Raw genomic sequence first — 16,770 nt, forward strand, 5'->3', positions numbered from 1 at the left:
AATATTTAAATTTGCAAAGCAACACTTTTTTGTGTTTCCTAGGATGTGTTAAATATTAAACACCATTTGATTAAAAAAAACAGATTTTTCTCGGGGGAGGGGGATTTTTATTATGTGCATTTATATACACAGATAAAATAAAAATTCAACACAAATGCCATGAATTACACAATGAAGGAAAAATCATAAAACGTTTAAGAAATCTTTTTGAAAACGAGTAGCTATAAATATTTTGACATATTCACAGAAATAAACTCTTTATAAATTAGGATCTCTTATTAATCTTTCTCCCTTTTAAAAATTCCATATAAAGTATGTTCGGAATTACTTTTCTTGCCAGAAAAGTTTTATAAAGTTCATCAATAAGTAGCTGTGCAGTTAAAAATATAAAGAACTGAATCTCATGGTAACATAAAGAAAAAACTAAACGTTGCATTATTGAAGTCCAAAAGTCTTAAAGTCACTAAGGCTGGACACCCCTGATGTAGGTAGTTTTGAGGCCAAGAGATCTTCCTTCATCCTTTGCTTTTCAGTCGGTCTACACAGTGTTGCCACAGAATATCTGAGCTCCTTCCACACAAAACGAGTGGATCGACAGAGTTCCCTAAGGGCAACCCAAGAGTTCTTCAGGCTAAGTCCGAGACTCCAGAGAAGTTGGACTGCGAACGGTGGACATCAAATGTGATTTGTAGGTCTTGCTCAAGCCTGTCATCCAGAACTTCAGAAGCTTCACGTTATCCTCTTCAGAAGCCCCCAAGATGCTCAGCAACTTCTGGGTATCTTCTTTCGGCCTGCTGTCCACCTTGGTGAACTTAAAGAGAACCTTCACTTTACTGCAGAAAGCAAAAAATAAAAATAAAAATTGAGAACCGTTAGCTGCAGACTATAACCTGCTCTTTCGAAAATGAAATTTCTGAAGATCACACAGCACACCTCCCTTCTTTCAAGGAAGCATATGCAAGAATGAACTCTAGAAAACAACTACTTCTCAACCAAAAAGTCCACCTTACTTCATCCACTCCTCCTTCAGGCAAATGAGGCACTGGTCCACCACATCGACCGAGAGGTTCTGATTCATCAGAGCAGCTTCAATCTTGTTCAGGATGGTCGGACCAACTGCAGATGGGAAGAAGGACTTGAACATCATCCAGATTTTCTATTGTTATTTTTTAAATCAGCACTGCACAATTGAGACACCTGTCTACCTTTTTTCTTCTGCATTTCCAGCTAAGTAACAAAAGTATGTTCCTTTTCAAAAATTCGTGACACTTTGGTTGTGAACTACAGATTGGACAGTGTTGCGACTACTCAAAATGGCTTGGACTTAACGCGCATGGCTCACCTCTGTCTGCTGCCAGAGGGCTGCCGCTAGTAACCACAAACTCGTATTTACTGAGGGGCTGGTCTTCGTCAAAGAGCACAGGGTAAAGGCTTGACCGCGTGGCCAGACGAACTTCCACCAGGACAGCGAACTCTGCAGCGAAAAACAGAATTTCTTCATAGCACCATCCCCAGATTTGGAGAAGCATCCCCCAGCCTGAATTTACGGTGTTTGCAGTGTCCCGGATTTATCTAATTGCCATTTGCAAACTTCCTAAGTGGATTCCGACAAGCAAAGTCAAGGGGGATTCATTTAATGATGGCAACGACGGCAGTGATTTACTTAACGGTCATGGTAGTAAAATCCAGCATGATTCACTTAACAATTGCCTTGCTTAATGATGGAAATTCTGGTTCCAACCGTGGTCGCAAGTCAAGGACTGTCTGTAGATTATGAACCATCGGTGTCCAAGACAAGCAAAGGGTTACCTATCTATTCTACCAGCCTGGGGAAGACAGAGAAAGACTCATTCTTACCAGAGGATAAAATGTGAGGAGGGATTTTCACTTGAGAGCCGAGACCCAAAAAGTTACACCGGTAAGCCTCCTCGTACTGGTTGCTATATGGGATGATTCGGACGCAGCCAACCGGAAGCATGGTCTAGCAAAGGAAAGAGAGGCGGGTGAGAATCCAATTGCCAGCACAGGTTTTGTGCAGAGAAAATGGTTTGCAAAGCGGCGACTAGCCAGCTTCCAACCAAATAAGAACAAGAAAAACATTTAAAAATAATACATATTAATATTAAAACAGACTAAAGATCAAGGCAGCTAGAGATGCACGCAAGATATCCATGCTATCTTGGAATGATAACAATAACATCGTTGTTATTATGGTTGCTACTTCTATATAAGACACTCAGTTTCTAGAGGCTTGGAACGGTTGGCTGCACTGATTAAAATTAAGACCAAAAACAATGCAATTCTAAACCGCCTGAGGCACCACCATGCAGGCTCACCGAGACAAGAACTTTGCATGCCCCACCCCCTATTATGACATCACAGCAGCCCAGCCAATCAGAAATCCACTAGAAGAGGACAGGACGGAGAGAGGTAATGTGTTTCGTACCCGCAGGACATCAAAGGCGGAGTGGATGAGGTCTCGATCCTGCGCTTTCCAGATGACCTGGTTGCCCATGAGAACATGCCAGGCCAGCATGCGGAATGCCGATGACCCCAAAATCTGGGAAAAACACAACTAATAGTTTTTAAACGCCTATTTTTTGCCTTCAATTTTACTTTACACCAGTGTTTCTCAAGCTTTAGCAACTTTAAGAGGCCTAAACGTCAACTCCCAGAATTCCCCAGCCAGCTGTGTTTGAGAAACACCACTTTGCACCAGGCTTCCCAAGTTCTGGAAGTATCTGCTTTTTTATTATTTTTTATGTTTGTTTGTTTATTTATCTTTTCTGTATTGCTGTGTATTTTGGCAGCCTCCTAAAACTGTCAGGATGGGCAAAGGCCCCTCCTCTTCCAGTGATCCAACGGCCATTCCTTGCCTGTCTCAAATGCCGGAGGGAACGGAAGACAGACTGACTCCCGGCCGCCCCATTCCAGCTGCTGCAGTCTGCCAGAAGACCGAAATCAGCCTGGTTCTTTATTTGCCCAGAACCTTCTCGGACATCCTTCTCGCTGGTCGATTTTCCATCTTCTTCCTCCGAGTTGTCCCAGGCTTCTGACTCTTCCTCCAAATCTCAAGAGAGAAAAGAGTTTGAATGAAGGTTACTCAAGCTCCTCCCTGCACAAGGCAGGAAGGTGGCTTTTTACAAGCGAGAGCAGCCATTAAAAAAAACAACTGCCTTTACCAGCAAGTTTTTCCATCTGCACCAAGGTGTCCTCTGTTGGGGCCCCCTCCAGAAGCTTCTCCGTGAGTCTGCTGCCACAGGCCTTCAGCAGCCTAAAGATATTGGAAAGGGATGTTAAGCCCACTTGATAGGAGAGCAGACCTTGGCCCTGTACCCGGATTTCCAAGTCAGAGATCCACCAAATATATTCACCAAGCAAAGGAAGTGTGGAGGCAAGCCCACAGGTTCTCATCGTTGGTGAGTGAAGTGAGCGAGCGAGCCGCGTTCCCATTCCGCTGATGCAGAAACGGGGTGAAGGCCGTGTTCATGCGTTGGGCACGCTGCGGACATCCGTACTGCTCAGCTTCAAAGACCTAAGTAACCAAGTAGCCACCATGAAAAAAAAAAAAGTTGAAAAGACAAAGGTGTTTAAAAAAAACAGCTATGCCAAAATTTATCATTAGCCAAGAAAGCAGCAAGACCTTAAAAAGAAATCTTGAAAACTAGACAATGAGTGCAGAGAAGAACAACAAAGATGTGATTAGAGGCCTGGGGACTAAATTATTCAATGAATGGTTGTGGGAACTAGGTAAAAGGTAAAGGTACCCCTCGCACATATGTGCTAGTTGTTCCTGACTCTAGGGGGCAGAGCTCATCTCCATTTCAAAGCCGAAGAGCCAGCGCTGTCCGAAGGCGTCTCCGTGGTCATGTGGCCGGCATGACTCAATGCCAAAGGCGCACAGAACACTGTTACCTTCCCACCAAAGGTGGTCCCTATTTTTCTACTTGCATTTTTTACATGCTTTCGAACTGCTAGGTTGGCAGAAGCTGGGACAAGTCACGGGAGCTCACCCCATTACGCGGCGCGAGGGATTCGAACCGCTGAACTGCCGACCTTTCAATCGACAAGCAACCTAGAACTAAGAAATTTTGTGACAGTGAAAACAACCAGTGGAACAACTTATCTTCAGAAGTTGTGGATGCTCCATCACTGGAGGTTTTCAAGAAGAGATTGGACAGTCATTCGTCCAGAATGGTATAAAGATTCCTGAGTTGGGCTGGGGTTGGACTAGACGACCTCCAAGGTCCCTTCCTGCCCTATGATTCTCAAACGTCTTTAATTTCCCTCCCAGCCTGCTGCCCAGACCTTCAGAGCTTTGCCTTGCAGCTCGTCCACGATGCCCCGGATCTTCCCCAGGAGGAAAGGCCACGAGTTGATGAGGTAGATACGGTCCATCATAATGGTGATGATGCTGTACCAGCGCTGGAAGCCCCGAGCCAGGCTGTCCTTGATGAAGAAGGTGTGGCTGAAGACGAAACCGTGCTGCTCGTCGCCGAAAAAGATGGGACCCTCCCGTCCGGGACAAACCTTTGCAGAGAAAAAGAGCCAGACCTCCTCAAAGCCATCGGCGGGCACCAGAAATTCTTACGCACAATCTGTCTGTGACACCCCCCCCCCAAAAAAAAACCAGATAAAAGGCAAAAATAAAAACATTTATTTCTTATGGCATTTCTTCTAGAAACAGGGAGCCTTGCAACCTTCAAGTCTCCTTCCAACCTTAACTAAGGATTTTCTTCTGCCGTTCATCTTATTTTTATTTACGTATTCAGTTTCTAGTGTTGTCGATCTACAGAACTATATTCCAGAACTATAAAGACAATGTGACGTTTAAAAAATAATTTAATTTTAAAAAGATTCAGACTAGCCAAGATAGTTAACCAGTGAACAGGAAACGGGGATAATCCCAAGAAACAGGGATAATTCCTGGCCTCTTTGCTTTCCAAGCCAATCAGGGGCTTTATCAATAGAAAAACCTCGCCGATCTATCAATTCTTCGCAAAAAGAAAGGCAGGGACTAGAACCAGGGAATTTTCCCGCAAGTCTTGGCAAGAAGCCAGGTCCCTTTTGAGTTGGCGAAGAGGTTCAGTTTGATCCAGTGGTTGAGGCACCTGGCTAGGAAGCGGGAGACCATGAGTTCTAGTCCTGCTTTCGTCGTTCTCAGCCCAACCCACCTCACGGAATTGTAGTTTGGGGGAAAACGAGGAGGAGGATGGAATATTAGATACGTTCATTCAGCTGTTTATGAAAATACCAAGGGCAGGATAAAAATAAATAAATAAATAAATAAATCAGCAACCCAACCCAGCCGGCTTACTTCACAGCTGAGGCTGCGCACACAAGCCTGGCGCACAATGCTGAAGAGCTGGGGGTGGTTGGGGTGCTGGTGGCTGATGTACTTGATTGACGTTTCCTTGTCGTGGCTGATGTAGCCTGGATGGCCGACAGGAAGGGAACGACAACCCTAAGAGGTGGGAATGAAAAAGAAGGTAGTGAGAAATAGACAACAGGAAGCGCGGTGAATTCCAGAAATTGGAAGTCAAAATGTTAATAATTGTGGTCTCGTGACGGCATGGCTGGCTAGGGAATTCTGGGAGTTGAAGTCCACCCATCTTCCAGTAATGGGCCAGGTTGAGAAACTTTGAATAAAGCAACGGGAAGTAATGCCATTAAGGGAGGAACAAACATAAATTGCAAGCCGTCACTCAAAAAGCCAATTTGGATCAAATATTGATGCAGGGACTCCTGCAGAGGGGAGTGGGGGGGCTTGGGGGGCAGAGGGAACCCACTTGCCTCGCACATGTCTGATTTCTTGGGCCCCGGGCTGCTGGAGTCTACACTGGCGCCTTCGGCCGGGCTGTGGGAGCGAATCCTGCTGCTCATCTGAATGCCGCCTTCTTCATCCTCCGCCTGTTCGCTCTGCCCGGGGCTGTCTCCCCCCGGCGGGCCCTGCGGCAAAGGAGCGTGCAAGACCTCCGTGCAGAAGAGGGTGCGAGGGCCGTGCAGCTCGCAGAAGTGGCACAGCACCACGATGGCATTCATGGCTGCTGCTGCTGCTGCCGCGGCTCAGCCAGCTGCAAAAAGACGAGAGATCCTGTCTTGGTTTTGTGCAATTCCAGATGGACATGAAGGATGCCTCTTATGTTTCCAGCAAGAACAACAACCCTGCGAGGTGGACGGGGCTGAGGGTGGGGACTGGTGCAAGGTCACCCAGCTGGCTTCATGCCTAAGGTTCAAACTGGCTCTTATTTATACAGATGCACAAACATAGATAGATGAGATGTAGATTTGAATAGATTTTTATATACCAGCAGCCAACATAACAGGATACTAAAATCAGGCTGCTGCAAGGGAACCAATGCACCCCAGCACTAACGACAGCCCTGCAAGGTAGGACAGCTGACTGGCTGCCACTGGTCATAGGGCTTCCTGGGAGCCTAGGATTCAGGAGGGAGTGGGGGCTGATCTGGAGCCCTCTGCCATTTTCTGCATTGGAATCAAGGCCCAGGAGCCCTTCAATCCAGAGAGATACACTCAAATTTTCTCCCACTTGCTCGACAACTCCAACTCCCATCATTGCTGCAAATGCTGGGAGTTGTAGTCCCAGCATCTCTGGAGAGGGTTCAAGTTGGGGAGGGGGTCTGTAATGAACCTGCCGCATAAATAACCCTGCATGCACACAGGGGTGATTGTGCCTAAGGGGAGGGGATGCTGACCACCCCCCCCTACAATCTGGGAACAGCAAAAAGAGATCTGAGGTTAATATAGCCCTTCTCCCTCTTCTCATACCAGCACGCGCACACGATCCTACCTTTATTCCCTCCACGGGAGCCAAACCAAGGGGCTAGTCCTGATTGAGGACGCCTCGCTTTTACAGTCCTAAAGAACTCGAGGGTTCCGTTCTGGTGGGACTGCGCACGCGCGTCTTTCCGGGTTTCTGGCACCGCCCAAAGCGCCTGACTCGGACTGAACGGGAGGAACCATTAAAACGCCTTCTTGGAGGGGAAACTCAGCGAGCTTTCGCCTTCTTCGAAACCCCGCGTGGAATCCAACGCCAGGCAAGGAATTAGAAGCACATCGAAACAGTACACGAGTCACCCCTGAATCCTCCGGGAGTTAGCGTTCAGGGTTTCTTTGCCAACTACTTGACAGGGTTCCCCTTCGGCTGCAATTGGTTCAACCCACCACCATTGAGACTTCCAGAGAAGGGCTAATCTAACTGAGAGAAATGGGGGGGGACAGATGTTTCACCAGCAATTTATCTGCAGTTTCAGATCTTAAGAAAGTTTCAGATTTTAGGCCCCAAAATACCAAAGCCAAATAGATGGTTAATTCGGAAGGGAGAGGTAACCAGAATCTCCTGTCCTCATATTTGGATTTTATAAGCTCCTTCCCTGGGGAAAATGGTACGGCCCGACAAGTCCTATGAGAGTCATATGATAGAAACAATGCAGAAGTTTGTTCAGAGGGAGGTTTATTTAAGATTTATATCTCGCTTTTCCTGCGGGAGGGAATTCGGCCCAAAGCGGCCTTTTACAGACAAATGTGCATTCTTTGGATGACCCCCGTTCTTCCACCGCAACATCAACCAGGGTTGCAAAGTCTTGCAGAAGGACAACTGGGGCCTCTGCCCCAAAGAGCATGCAATCCCTCCAGAGGGGTGGATGGATTAGGGTTGGGGTCTACGGGGCACATCTAGACAGACCACCATTTCTTGCCTTCGTTTTCCGGTGCGAGAGGATGATGGGCTGGTCCAGGGATTCTCAATCTCAGCAACTTTCATCATTAAGATGATCTGTGGACTCCCAACTCCCAGAATTCCCCAGCCAGCCACGGAGGAGCATGGGAGTCTTCCCCACTGTTGCTGAACTTCTCTATCTGACGCATGCAGAAACCACAGAATGGGGAAAACGGGTCGAGACATCTTCCCAGACTCTAGATCTCCTTGGCAATTTTACAACTCCCAGAATTTCCCAGTCCACATGCTGGCGGAGGAATTCTGGGAGTTGAAGTCCACACATGGTAAAGTTGCCAAGGTTTGAGATCCCCGCTCCAGGACCCTGGGACGAGATTCAGGATTATTACAAAGTGCCCCTTTGCCAGAATTCCCCAACCAGACACGTTGAGGATAACCAGAGGCAGAAGAGACACAGAGGTGATGCTGAGAAACTCCCAACTTCACAGGCGTAGCCAGGAGGTATTAAAACAGTTTGAGGGACCATGAAATTGCCAAGAAAATTTTCCCTATCTCCCCGCCAAAGCAAAGCAACGAACCTTTTAGATCCAAACTAATGTGGGGAGAAAAGAGAATAACAAATACTTTCCCTTAATTTAAGCTTACTAAAAACACTCTGATTTTGCTGCAAGAAAACTGCTTTCCACAAGAACAATGAGTTTTCATACAGTCGGAAATCTAACATGCCCAATAAAACTTTACTCTGCATGGAAAAAAAATTTTTTTTAAAAAAAGGAAGCCATTGCCAAAGCAGTAACATTCATAAAACAAAAAAGTGAATTATTTAATGCATTAACAACGTTAAATCTCAAGATAAATCCACAACAGAATGAGACTTTTTTTTCCTTTCTTTGTAGAGCATTTTTTCCCCCAAATCATACAGTACTGAGAAGATATTTTAAGTTCAGATGCAACAGTTCTCTGCTTTCTTCTTGGGTTTTTTTTTTTCTTAACACTCAAATCCTAAAGCTGTCTCTCTTTAGCGGGTTTGTATTTTTGTATGTATATATGTGTTTTACAAGAGAGTAGCAAGCAAAAATGTGATTTTCAAGAATAACTGGATGGTTTGCTTCCTGATTCGTCTTCTTGGGAGCCCATACTCTGCAAAGGAAAAACAGGAATTGTTTTGAATCTGAAAGAGCAGAAAACAAAATATCTTGCGATCTAGGCAGACAGCGAGCAGAGAGAAGAATCCAGCAGAAAGGGCAGGATTTTCCAATCAAATGAAATTGATTCCTTTATGCTTATAGTTACAGAGACTCAAGTGTTTTTATGAGGATTTTTTTTTTTTTTAATTTCAGTATGGCGAAATAGTATTTGATTCCAGAATGGCTCTGATGCTTACCTTCTGCACAAACTGAGGGTTGACGGTGATCTCCTGATCCATCGCTTTCAGTCTCTCATCGAGTTCTATACATTTCAACATCTAAAGGAAGACAGAAGGGATTTCTTTGGAAGCTGTTTTACAGCCCATGATGGACGAAGGGCTGCAAAAGGTGATGGGAGTTAGCCAGGACGGCTAAATGGATTGCTTTGATTAAAGAAAAGGACACAATTTTGTTTCTACTTGGAAGGAAAGAGCTTCTGGACTTTTATATTTGAGGTGGAGGAAAAATGAAACTTTGATATATTGGGTTTTGCTGATTTTAAGATAGTTTGCTGATATAGAAATGGCTGGTATATATTATCAAAAGTAAAAACGGAAGGTTTTATGTTATGACCTTATTCTACTGCATCAAAAGGAGTCGGAAGTCAATGCATTTCATTTCTAAATTACGACGGAATCAGCAAACTTCATTTACCTCTTGGTCAATGTTGTGGAGCATCGCTGGGTTGTTATATTTCTCGGGATTGTCGTGAAAACAAACCATGCCGTCTTTCTGGTTGATACTTGCGAAAATTTCCCCGTCTTCTATCTGCATAAAAAAGGACACGACTGAAGCAGGATTTCGCTTGGAAAAAACCCTTCCTGGCCTGGTTATTTTTGTGCTATTCGGCTATCATTTCCAGCCAAGGCAAAATGCCTTACCATATGAAGGACATATTTTTCTGCCTCCTGAGGCCCCGATAATTGCACTCGACTTGCCATGTCTTGTAGCGACAGTGTTAAAAAGGTCTGAAAAGAAGAAGCACAGCCAAATAGAGAGAGTGAACAAGTTATCTCTTTCGTTATCCCTTTCTCTACAATCTCACTTGTGAAGTGGAATTTGCAAGATAATGCGCATTTTAAAAGAAAGGGAGGGTTAACTTTTGCAAGGCAATGGATGGCAAATAAAAAGTAATTCAAGTCATTTTTCTCTGCAGGAGCTCCTCTAAGCCTCAGGAGGGGCGGGAATGCCTCACCTTAGTTAGCCTCTGGATGTTCTTTTTGTAGAGAGATGATAAGCACTGTTTCACCAGGCCCATGTTGTTATCCCGGGTAAACGTCTCACTGTGCTTGTTCACCAGACTTCGCAGCTCGGAAGGTTTATTGGTGGCATATACTTGCGCCAATTCGTGATACGCATTGCTAAGCGGCTGCAGTGAGAAAATAGGAGAGGTTGTGGGAACAGTAGGGTGGGCTATTTAACCTCCAGATGTCCAGTAAAGACTGGCCCACCTAATCCCTATTCTGGTTGTTAGCTTTCCTGCTTGAGTAGGGGGTTGGGCTAGAAGTCCCTTCCTATTCTGTTATAATGTAGGCTTTCTCGCTTCCCCAAAACATTTGCAAATTACATTTTTTTTTCAGGCTACTGCCCTGAACCCATCAAAACATTATTCCTTCAATCTAGTTCGGCTCACTTTACTAAAGCTAGGAAAGAAAATCTCCTTTTACTGAACCCCCCCTCCTGCCCCACGCCCGAGCCTCCCAAGTTTTGGATCAAACAGGATCTCTGGAGCCTCACCTTAACAAATCTACCTATTATTTGGGAGGTGTATTTCGGCAGCTGCTGCACTTTGCCAAGGAGTATCAAGGAGACTAGGATATACTTTTTGTACGATTCCAACATAATATGGCTGACAGCCATGGCGGGGGTGGTTATAGCCTGAAAAATAAAAACAAGGTTAGGGGCAGCCAGCACAAAACCTGAAGATAGACCTTGGAGTCCTGGGGATCCAGGTTATGCCCTGGGGTGATGCAACTTTATTCCAACATTATGGAAATTCAACTAAGCCTATTTCAAAACAAGTTTCCAAGGACAAAGGAAAGTAGTGTAGTCTTACTTTACACCTGGTCCACAAAGGAAGTCTGTTTATAGACAGGCAGCAATTTAGTATCTTACAGAAAGAAAAATCTAAGAGCCCAATGAAATTTTTAAAAGATTAACCTTTAACAAAGCAAAAAAAAGAACCAGTTCGGTACAGTGGTTCAGATACTGGCCCAGAAACCAGGAGATGGTGAATTCTAGTCCCACTTTAGGCATGAAAGCTGGCTGGGTGACTTTAGCCCAGTCCTTGTCTCTCAGGCCAACCCACCTCATAGGGCTGTTGTTATTATGGGGAAAACGGGAGGATTTTTACGTATGTTTGCTGCCTTGAGTTGACCAACTATTTTGTAAAAACTGGGATAAATATCTAACAATTGTATCTGTGCTGCAAGGAGTCACAACTTCCAGTAATATACTCTAACCAAGCAGGAATCTCAGGGACTTTGCTGGTTTTTAACCAGGCTGTCATGCCCTCAAGAAATTTTTCGACACCAAGGAGGAAGGAGAACAGTTACCTGCTCGTAAAAATAGAGTGCTCTTTCGAAATTCTTGAGCCCAGTGTATATCATTCCACCATAGTAGTAGTAACACAGAAAGTGCTTGGCATCGTAGGCCCCGTTTTCTTTACAAATATCCATCATGTCCACATCTAGATACGGGAGGGCAGGTTTAAAGCATTTGGCTAATAAACAGAGCTAAAAGGAAACAGACCAGAGTTAACAAAAAACAGCCGCTCATCTGATTTGCTTCAGAGCAAGAATGTCAATCATCAATCAAGGCAAAATGGGGGGGGGGTTTCAAACGTCAGGCCAGTGAAATGGTATCAGGGTAGCGGCGATAGCTGGGCTGGTGCGTCAATTAGAACCACAGAGAGATACAGATAAAGTCATGTTGGGCTTTAAAAGGGATCTCTTCCCTTTTTAAATACGTAAATTTTAATCTGTTTTTAAATTATTGGGGTATTTTAATTTGTCTGGGCCAAATAATTGAATTTGATTTTATCGGGTTTTTAAATTTTGTGTATTTATGTATTTTATTGTTGGCTGTTCACCGCCCTGAGTCCTTCGGGAGTAGGGCGGTATACAAATCAAATAAACTAAACTAAACTAAATAAACTAAAAGGAGGATAAAGCATACACTTTCTAGGAAGTAATGCAATCAAAACTCCATTCCCTTTTCACAGGAGTCTCAGGGTGGCTGGCAGGCATCTGGACTGTTTTTATCCCTGGGTGTATTGTCCCTGCTGTCGGCTGCTTCACGCCATCATCGTGGAAATGATCCACACAAACTAGTTGAGACCTCTGTGTGATGACATGTGTGAAACCCAACCCTCAGAGAGATGGGAGCTACGTAGGGGAATTCGAAGCCAGCCTGATCACATCAGGGAAATTCAGCTTGGGAATAGCTAAATTTAAACAAGACTGCAGGCAACGAAAGAGCAGGGATTACCACGACGGGCAGCAAATGTCCCATTAGTCCTAGTATAATTCTGCATCGTGTTATTAGGACAGCCTACTCTGCAAGTAGGAGGACTTCACTTCCCACCCGAGTCTAGGATCCTCACCTGGCAGAGATCAGCATGTATTGAGGTCAGTTGGTTGGTATTCATCTGCATTTTGTCTATAGCTTGCCTGAGAATGCTGATTCCGCGCAGGGGCTGTTGACAAGCAAGCAAAAGAGTCAATTTCTACATACACGCAAAAAAGAGATTTCTACATATTTGGAGCAGCTTAACGTGTCCTGATGTCCAGAAAGCTGTACACTCCCCCACCCCCAAAAAAAGATGTAAAAATATCTCACCAACCTGGCAAGCCTTTATTTATTGTGATTACTATATTTTATTGACACGCCACTGTTCTACTCCAGTGAGTATTGTTCAGCATTAACACACGACGTTAAAAATCTAGTTTTCCTCAAGATCAGCAGCCTGAGAACCAAAGGACTGCACTGCCCAACTTCCTTACCTGCTTCCGTTCCACAAGGGCGTTTGTTAACTGATGGCACAGGCCAGCGACTAGAGAGAAGGAAAAAAAGACAGAACTGAGACTCTGCTAACGGGGGATTTAAGAACATGGAAAATCACACATCAGTGGCCATAATTTCTCCACAGATAGCTCCTTTTCAGTTAAGGCATTAAAGTCAGTGATGCTCCTGGGAGGAGGTTAAGGTTGAAAGCTGTTAAGGTTTGCTAAATTACATTGGGAGCTTGCCTATCTATGAAAATAGACAATAAGTAGAGCTGTAGATATACCATGTTTGGAATATAGCAAAAAAAAGGTGATTTTTTTTTTTGTCTATCAAAAACCCATCTCTCGACCATCAAGCTGATCTTTTATTGATTGAAAGGATAAGTCGCACAGTACCATCCTGTGTGGCTTAGCTTCAGTTCCTTTTTTTAAAACAGTCTTGTAGTAATTTGCATTAAAGTTTTCGTATTATAGGAAAATGCTTTCTTTTTATTGGCGTTGTTATTTCTTCCTACCATTTTTACTGTAGTTTGCTCCTAATTATGTTAGTTTGTGTTACGGTATTTAGTATTCATGAACACTCACAGACAAGATAAAGCTACTGTAGATATAATTTTATTTGAATTGATTAAATGGTGTCTGTGTTTTTTTTAACACAATGTTCATTTGTAACTCCTTAGCAAACCAATGCATATTTTAGGCAAAGGAGGCCGCAGGATGGCAGGAGCCACTTACAAGTGTCGGTGGCGTATCGAATGTGCTCCCCATTGCAAGTGCTGATGAAGAGCTGGACCTGCGAGAATAACGTTTCGAAATCAGGGACGCTGGGCATAGAAAACTTCACAAACCTACAAAGGGAGACAAAGCACACAATGCAAACCATCTCTTTCTGGGACCCCTGCAAGAGCGCCTTAAACGCACACAAAGGGCACCTTAAGTGTGTCAGATGGCCCAGTTGTGGGTTTTTTGTGTACATGCTGTATGCTGCCACTGTTATGAGTTGGATGGACATCTACATCTAGTTAATAGGGGAGAAAGAAATACAGGCAGTCTTTGAGTTACGACTCCAGAACAGGAGTTTTTGGGCCCTTCCAGCCATCATAAAATGCACAACTTCCCCCCTGTGCTCACACAACCACATTTTTAGTGTTTGGCAACCAGTTTATGACCAGTTTTAAATTGTGACTGCAATGTTTTTTTGCCAGTTTTGGGTGGGTTGTTTGCTAATTTCCAGCAAAAAAAAAAAAAAAACCCACAGAAGAATGGAAGAACGTGCCATTTGCGACTGTGGGGATTTGCTGAACAATCATGAAAATGTCAATTTCAGATCCAGCCACATGGCTGCCTTGAAGTATGACCACACTGACTTACATACAGATTTCTGATCCCAATTGTGATGGTAAGGATCCGTCAAGCTTACTTTTCACAACAGTGGATGGATTTTTATTTTTTTTTAAAAAAACAGAATTAGGTGAAGCAGAAGGTTCACAGAAAAGAAGCCTCAAGGTTGTCTCTCTATTCAAGTCTAAAGGAAAAGCTTCCAATAAAAGAGAGCCACTTACAAAACAGCCAACACGCCCAGTGAGTGTTCCTGGACATCGAGTGCCCCGAGTACGGTATCCAAATGGGAGAGGTTTTTCGCTAGCAGTTCTCCACTTTTGTTGATCAGCTCGCAAAGCTGAGTCATTTGCCCTGAGAGAGGTGAAAAGTTTGGTAAGTGAGGGAAGAAAAAGGAGACCTCTCACTCTCTGCCCTATAAATTCCCAGCTCCACAAACAGCAAATACCAAGGGAACAGCCATCTATGTCATAAAAGCAAAGCTGTAAAAAAAAATAAGCCAATACTGTAATCAAAAATATACAGCAGCGAGAGTATGTCTCAATTTATAAGTGCTCAGGAAACTAGAGGAAGGTGTCACAAAATTAGCTCTTTAGCACAAAACAACGAATTGTAGAAAAGGTGCTCTATTAATATTTTTATTCTATACCGTTTCAAGAAGGCTCAGCTCACCGACCTATTTTTATGGACCAAAAAGGAAAGCTTTAATTAATGAAATTGTTTCCTAGCCTCCCTTCCTAGCAGTTAATTTTCACATCACAATAAAGCTGGGATAGGAATAGATTAGAGGCCTCTGTCCCCAACCATTTAATACCATGGACAGCACCCCAGCTGAAGTCCTACCCTTTCAATCCCTCAATGAAAACGGTTCAGCCTAGGATAAAGTCTTGCATATAACTCTCTTAAAATTTAAATACCCCGAAACACCACACACACACTTATGTAAATATATAGACAATTTTCATAAATCTCTGTATTACGGTCATAAAACTAAAGATAACTATTTGGAAAATCATTAAAATAACCCTTGGAGTTCCTACAAATAACATGAAATTAGAAAGCCCCAAAATCAGGGATCTTTGGAAGGATAGAATTAAATTTAAAACGAAACAAAAAATTGCCACCGTCTGGACTGAAAAAACGAAAGGGAGTCGATTCTTCTGAGATTTTCCAGATGCAAAGTTAGGACCTTAAACCAGCTTCCAAGCCGAGAAATGTTTGCTTTGATAGACCAAGACTTTTATGCAAGGGAGCCAAAACCAGCAAGCTTATAAAACTGCACCTCCGCAGAGATGCTGAAACGCCTTTCAAAAATAGAAAACCAGGGATCATAAAGCGACCTCATTATTCTAAAGAATATGGAATTATGTTTCTTTTAAGGATTTATTTCTCTTTATTTGACTAAAGCTGTGGCTGCAAAGACGACTTCCGTGGTTTTCACGGTTTTATTTATTTATTTATTTATTTATTTTGTTGCATTTCTATGCCGCCCAACTCCCAAGGGACTCTGGGCGGCTTACAATAAAGAATAAAACAATGCGAACAATCCCATAAAAAAATGTTAAGAACATTAAAAACTTTAAAAATGTTAAAACACATGCACTCCACATGCACTTTTCATGGGGTTCTTCCATGACAGCCACCGCTCGGCTCTTTTATTTAAATAAAAATCCAACAAAAAGTCAACCTGGATAGAGAGGCAGAATCCAGAAGGGGCAAAGCAAAGATTGATCCTTTTGGGGGGGGGGGAGGGATGGGGGTTAGAAGGGGGAAAGACGCCTGTGGGTAGATGGGGAGGGAGGGAGGGAGGGGGGGCTGCCCCACAGAATGCAAATGACCACCCATTGACCTTCCAAGAGATCAGCAAGTGGAATTGGGCTTTGGACAGGAGACCACCAGGAGATCCCAGGGGCCTGGGAAGTGGAAAGCCCAGCTGTGAACAGGCAGAGCGAGCCCCAGCCCCCCCCCCACTCCTCCACGTACTGATCCATCCTCCGCCCTCCATCCCCCCCCTTCCCCCCTCCCCCACACTCCCAGCCAGCCCGGGAGCGCCAGGTTGGGGAAGGGCTGCTCTGCTCCCTCCTTTCCCTCCCCCGCCCGGGAGGAGTTTGCAAGCCAAGGGGCGGGACCCCGAAGCCCCGCCCCGCCCGCAGACAGACAGACAGACGGACAGACAGACGCGGCAGCCAATGGGCATCTTCGGGAGGCGGGCTCCCTCCCGGCTCCCCTTTCTCGGAGGCCGCCCAGGGCCAGAACGGGGCAGCGGCCTCCACGTGCGCGCCCGGCCTTGCGTCTCACCTTGGGCCGAGAGCTGCCGGACGCTGTTGACGAACTGCTCCAGGGCGGACGCCATGGCGGCGCGGGGAATGGGGGGAGGGAAAGGCCCGGCCGGGTCAGCCGCGGAGGAGCCGCCTCTGCCTCCTGCTCCTCCAGACGCAGCGGGAGAGACGTCGCCGCCGCGCAGGGCCAATCGGGGGCCGCGCTTTTGGAACGTCACTTCCGGCGCGCGGCGCGGGAGCCCGGCTAGGGGCGTTGCCATGGG

At 45.0% G+C, this 16,770-nt stretch overlaps 2 protein-coding genes across 2 annotated transcripts; both read right to left on the reverse strand.

Annotated features, from left to right (window-relative positions):
* Nucleotides 1-84: 84 nt before the first annotated feature.
* On the reverse strand, nt 85-6,963 carry FLCN (folliculin). The gene is made up of 12 exons (XM_034441548.3): nt 6,812-6,963; nt 5,794-6,074; nt 5,318-5,464; nt 4,309-4,530; nt 3,375-3,535; nt 3,183-3,274; nt 2,877-3,070; nt 2,447-2,560; nt 1,858-1,981; nt 1,343-1,474; nt 1,011-1,116; nt 85-833 (listed from the first exon to the last, which is right to left on the reverse strand). Exons 2-12 carry the CDS (start codon nt 6,040-6,042, stop codon nt 632-634), a joined length of 1,743 nt encoding a protein of 580 aa, XP_034297439.2. The 5' UTR covers nt 6,043-6,074; nt 6,812-6,963; the 3' UTR covers nt 85-631.
* Nucleotides 6,964-8,489: 1,526 nt separating this feature from the next.
* On the reverse strand, nt 8,490-16,695 carry COPS3 (COP9 signalosome subunit 3). The gene is made up of 12 exons (XM_034441549.2): nt 16,527-16,695; nt 14,453-14,582; nt 13,626-13,738; nt 12,888-12,937; nt 12,488-12,580; nt 11,439-11,618; nt 10,621-10,761; nt 10,079-10,252; nt 9,765-9,851; nt 9,538-9,651; nt 9,081-9,161; nt 8,490-8,836 (listed from the first exon to the last, which is right to left on the reverse strand). The coding sequence occupies exons 1-12, from the start codon at nt 16,579-16,581 to the stop codon at nt 8,783-8,785; spliced, it is 1,272 nt and encodes a 423-aa protein (XP_034297440.1). The 5' UTR covers nt 16,582-16,695; the 3' UTR covers nt 8,490-8,782.
* Nucleotides 16,696-16,770: the final 75 nt, after the last annotated feature.

This window comes from Pantherophis guttatus, chromosome 14, assembly GCF_059756535.1.
Source record: "Pantherophis guttatus breed Tessera chromosome 14, ASM5975653v1, whole genome shotgun sequence".
NCBI lineage: Eukaryota > Metazoa > Chordata > Lepidosauria > Squamata > Colubridae > Pantherophis > Pantherophis guttatus.

What these genes read in the sequence shown, in the direction of transcription:
- FLCN (XM_034441548.3), bottom strand. Translation starts at nt 6,042, where the DNA reads ATGAATGCCATCGTGGTGCTGTGCCACTTCTGCGAGCTGCACGGCCCT. An exon ending in CTCCACACTTCCTTTGCTTG is followed by an intron (nt 3,275 to 3,374) that starts GTGAATATATTT and finishes CAATATCTTTAG; the next exon opens with GCTGCTGAAGGCCTGTGGCA. An exon ending in CTGAAGGAGGAGTGGATGAA is followed by an intron (nt 834 to 1,010) that starts GTAAGGTGGACT and finishes TGCTTTCTGCAG; the next exon opens with TAAAGTGAAGGTTCTCTTTA.
- COPS3 (XM_034441549.2), bottom strand. Translation starts at nt 16,581, where the DNA reads ATGGCGTCCGCCCTGGAGCAGTTCGTCAACAGCGTCCGGCAGCTCTCG. An exon ending in TCGATACGCCACCGACACTT is followed by an intron (nt 12,938 to 13,625) that starts GTAAGTGGCTCC and finishes CCTTCTCTCTAG; the next exon opens with TCGCTGGCCTGTGCCATCAG. An exon ending in ACATCCAGAGGCTAACTAAG is followed by an intron (nt 9,852 to 10,078) that starts GTGAGGCATTCC and finishes TCTTCTTTTCAG; the next exon opens with ACCTTTTTAACACTGTCGCT.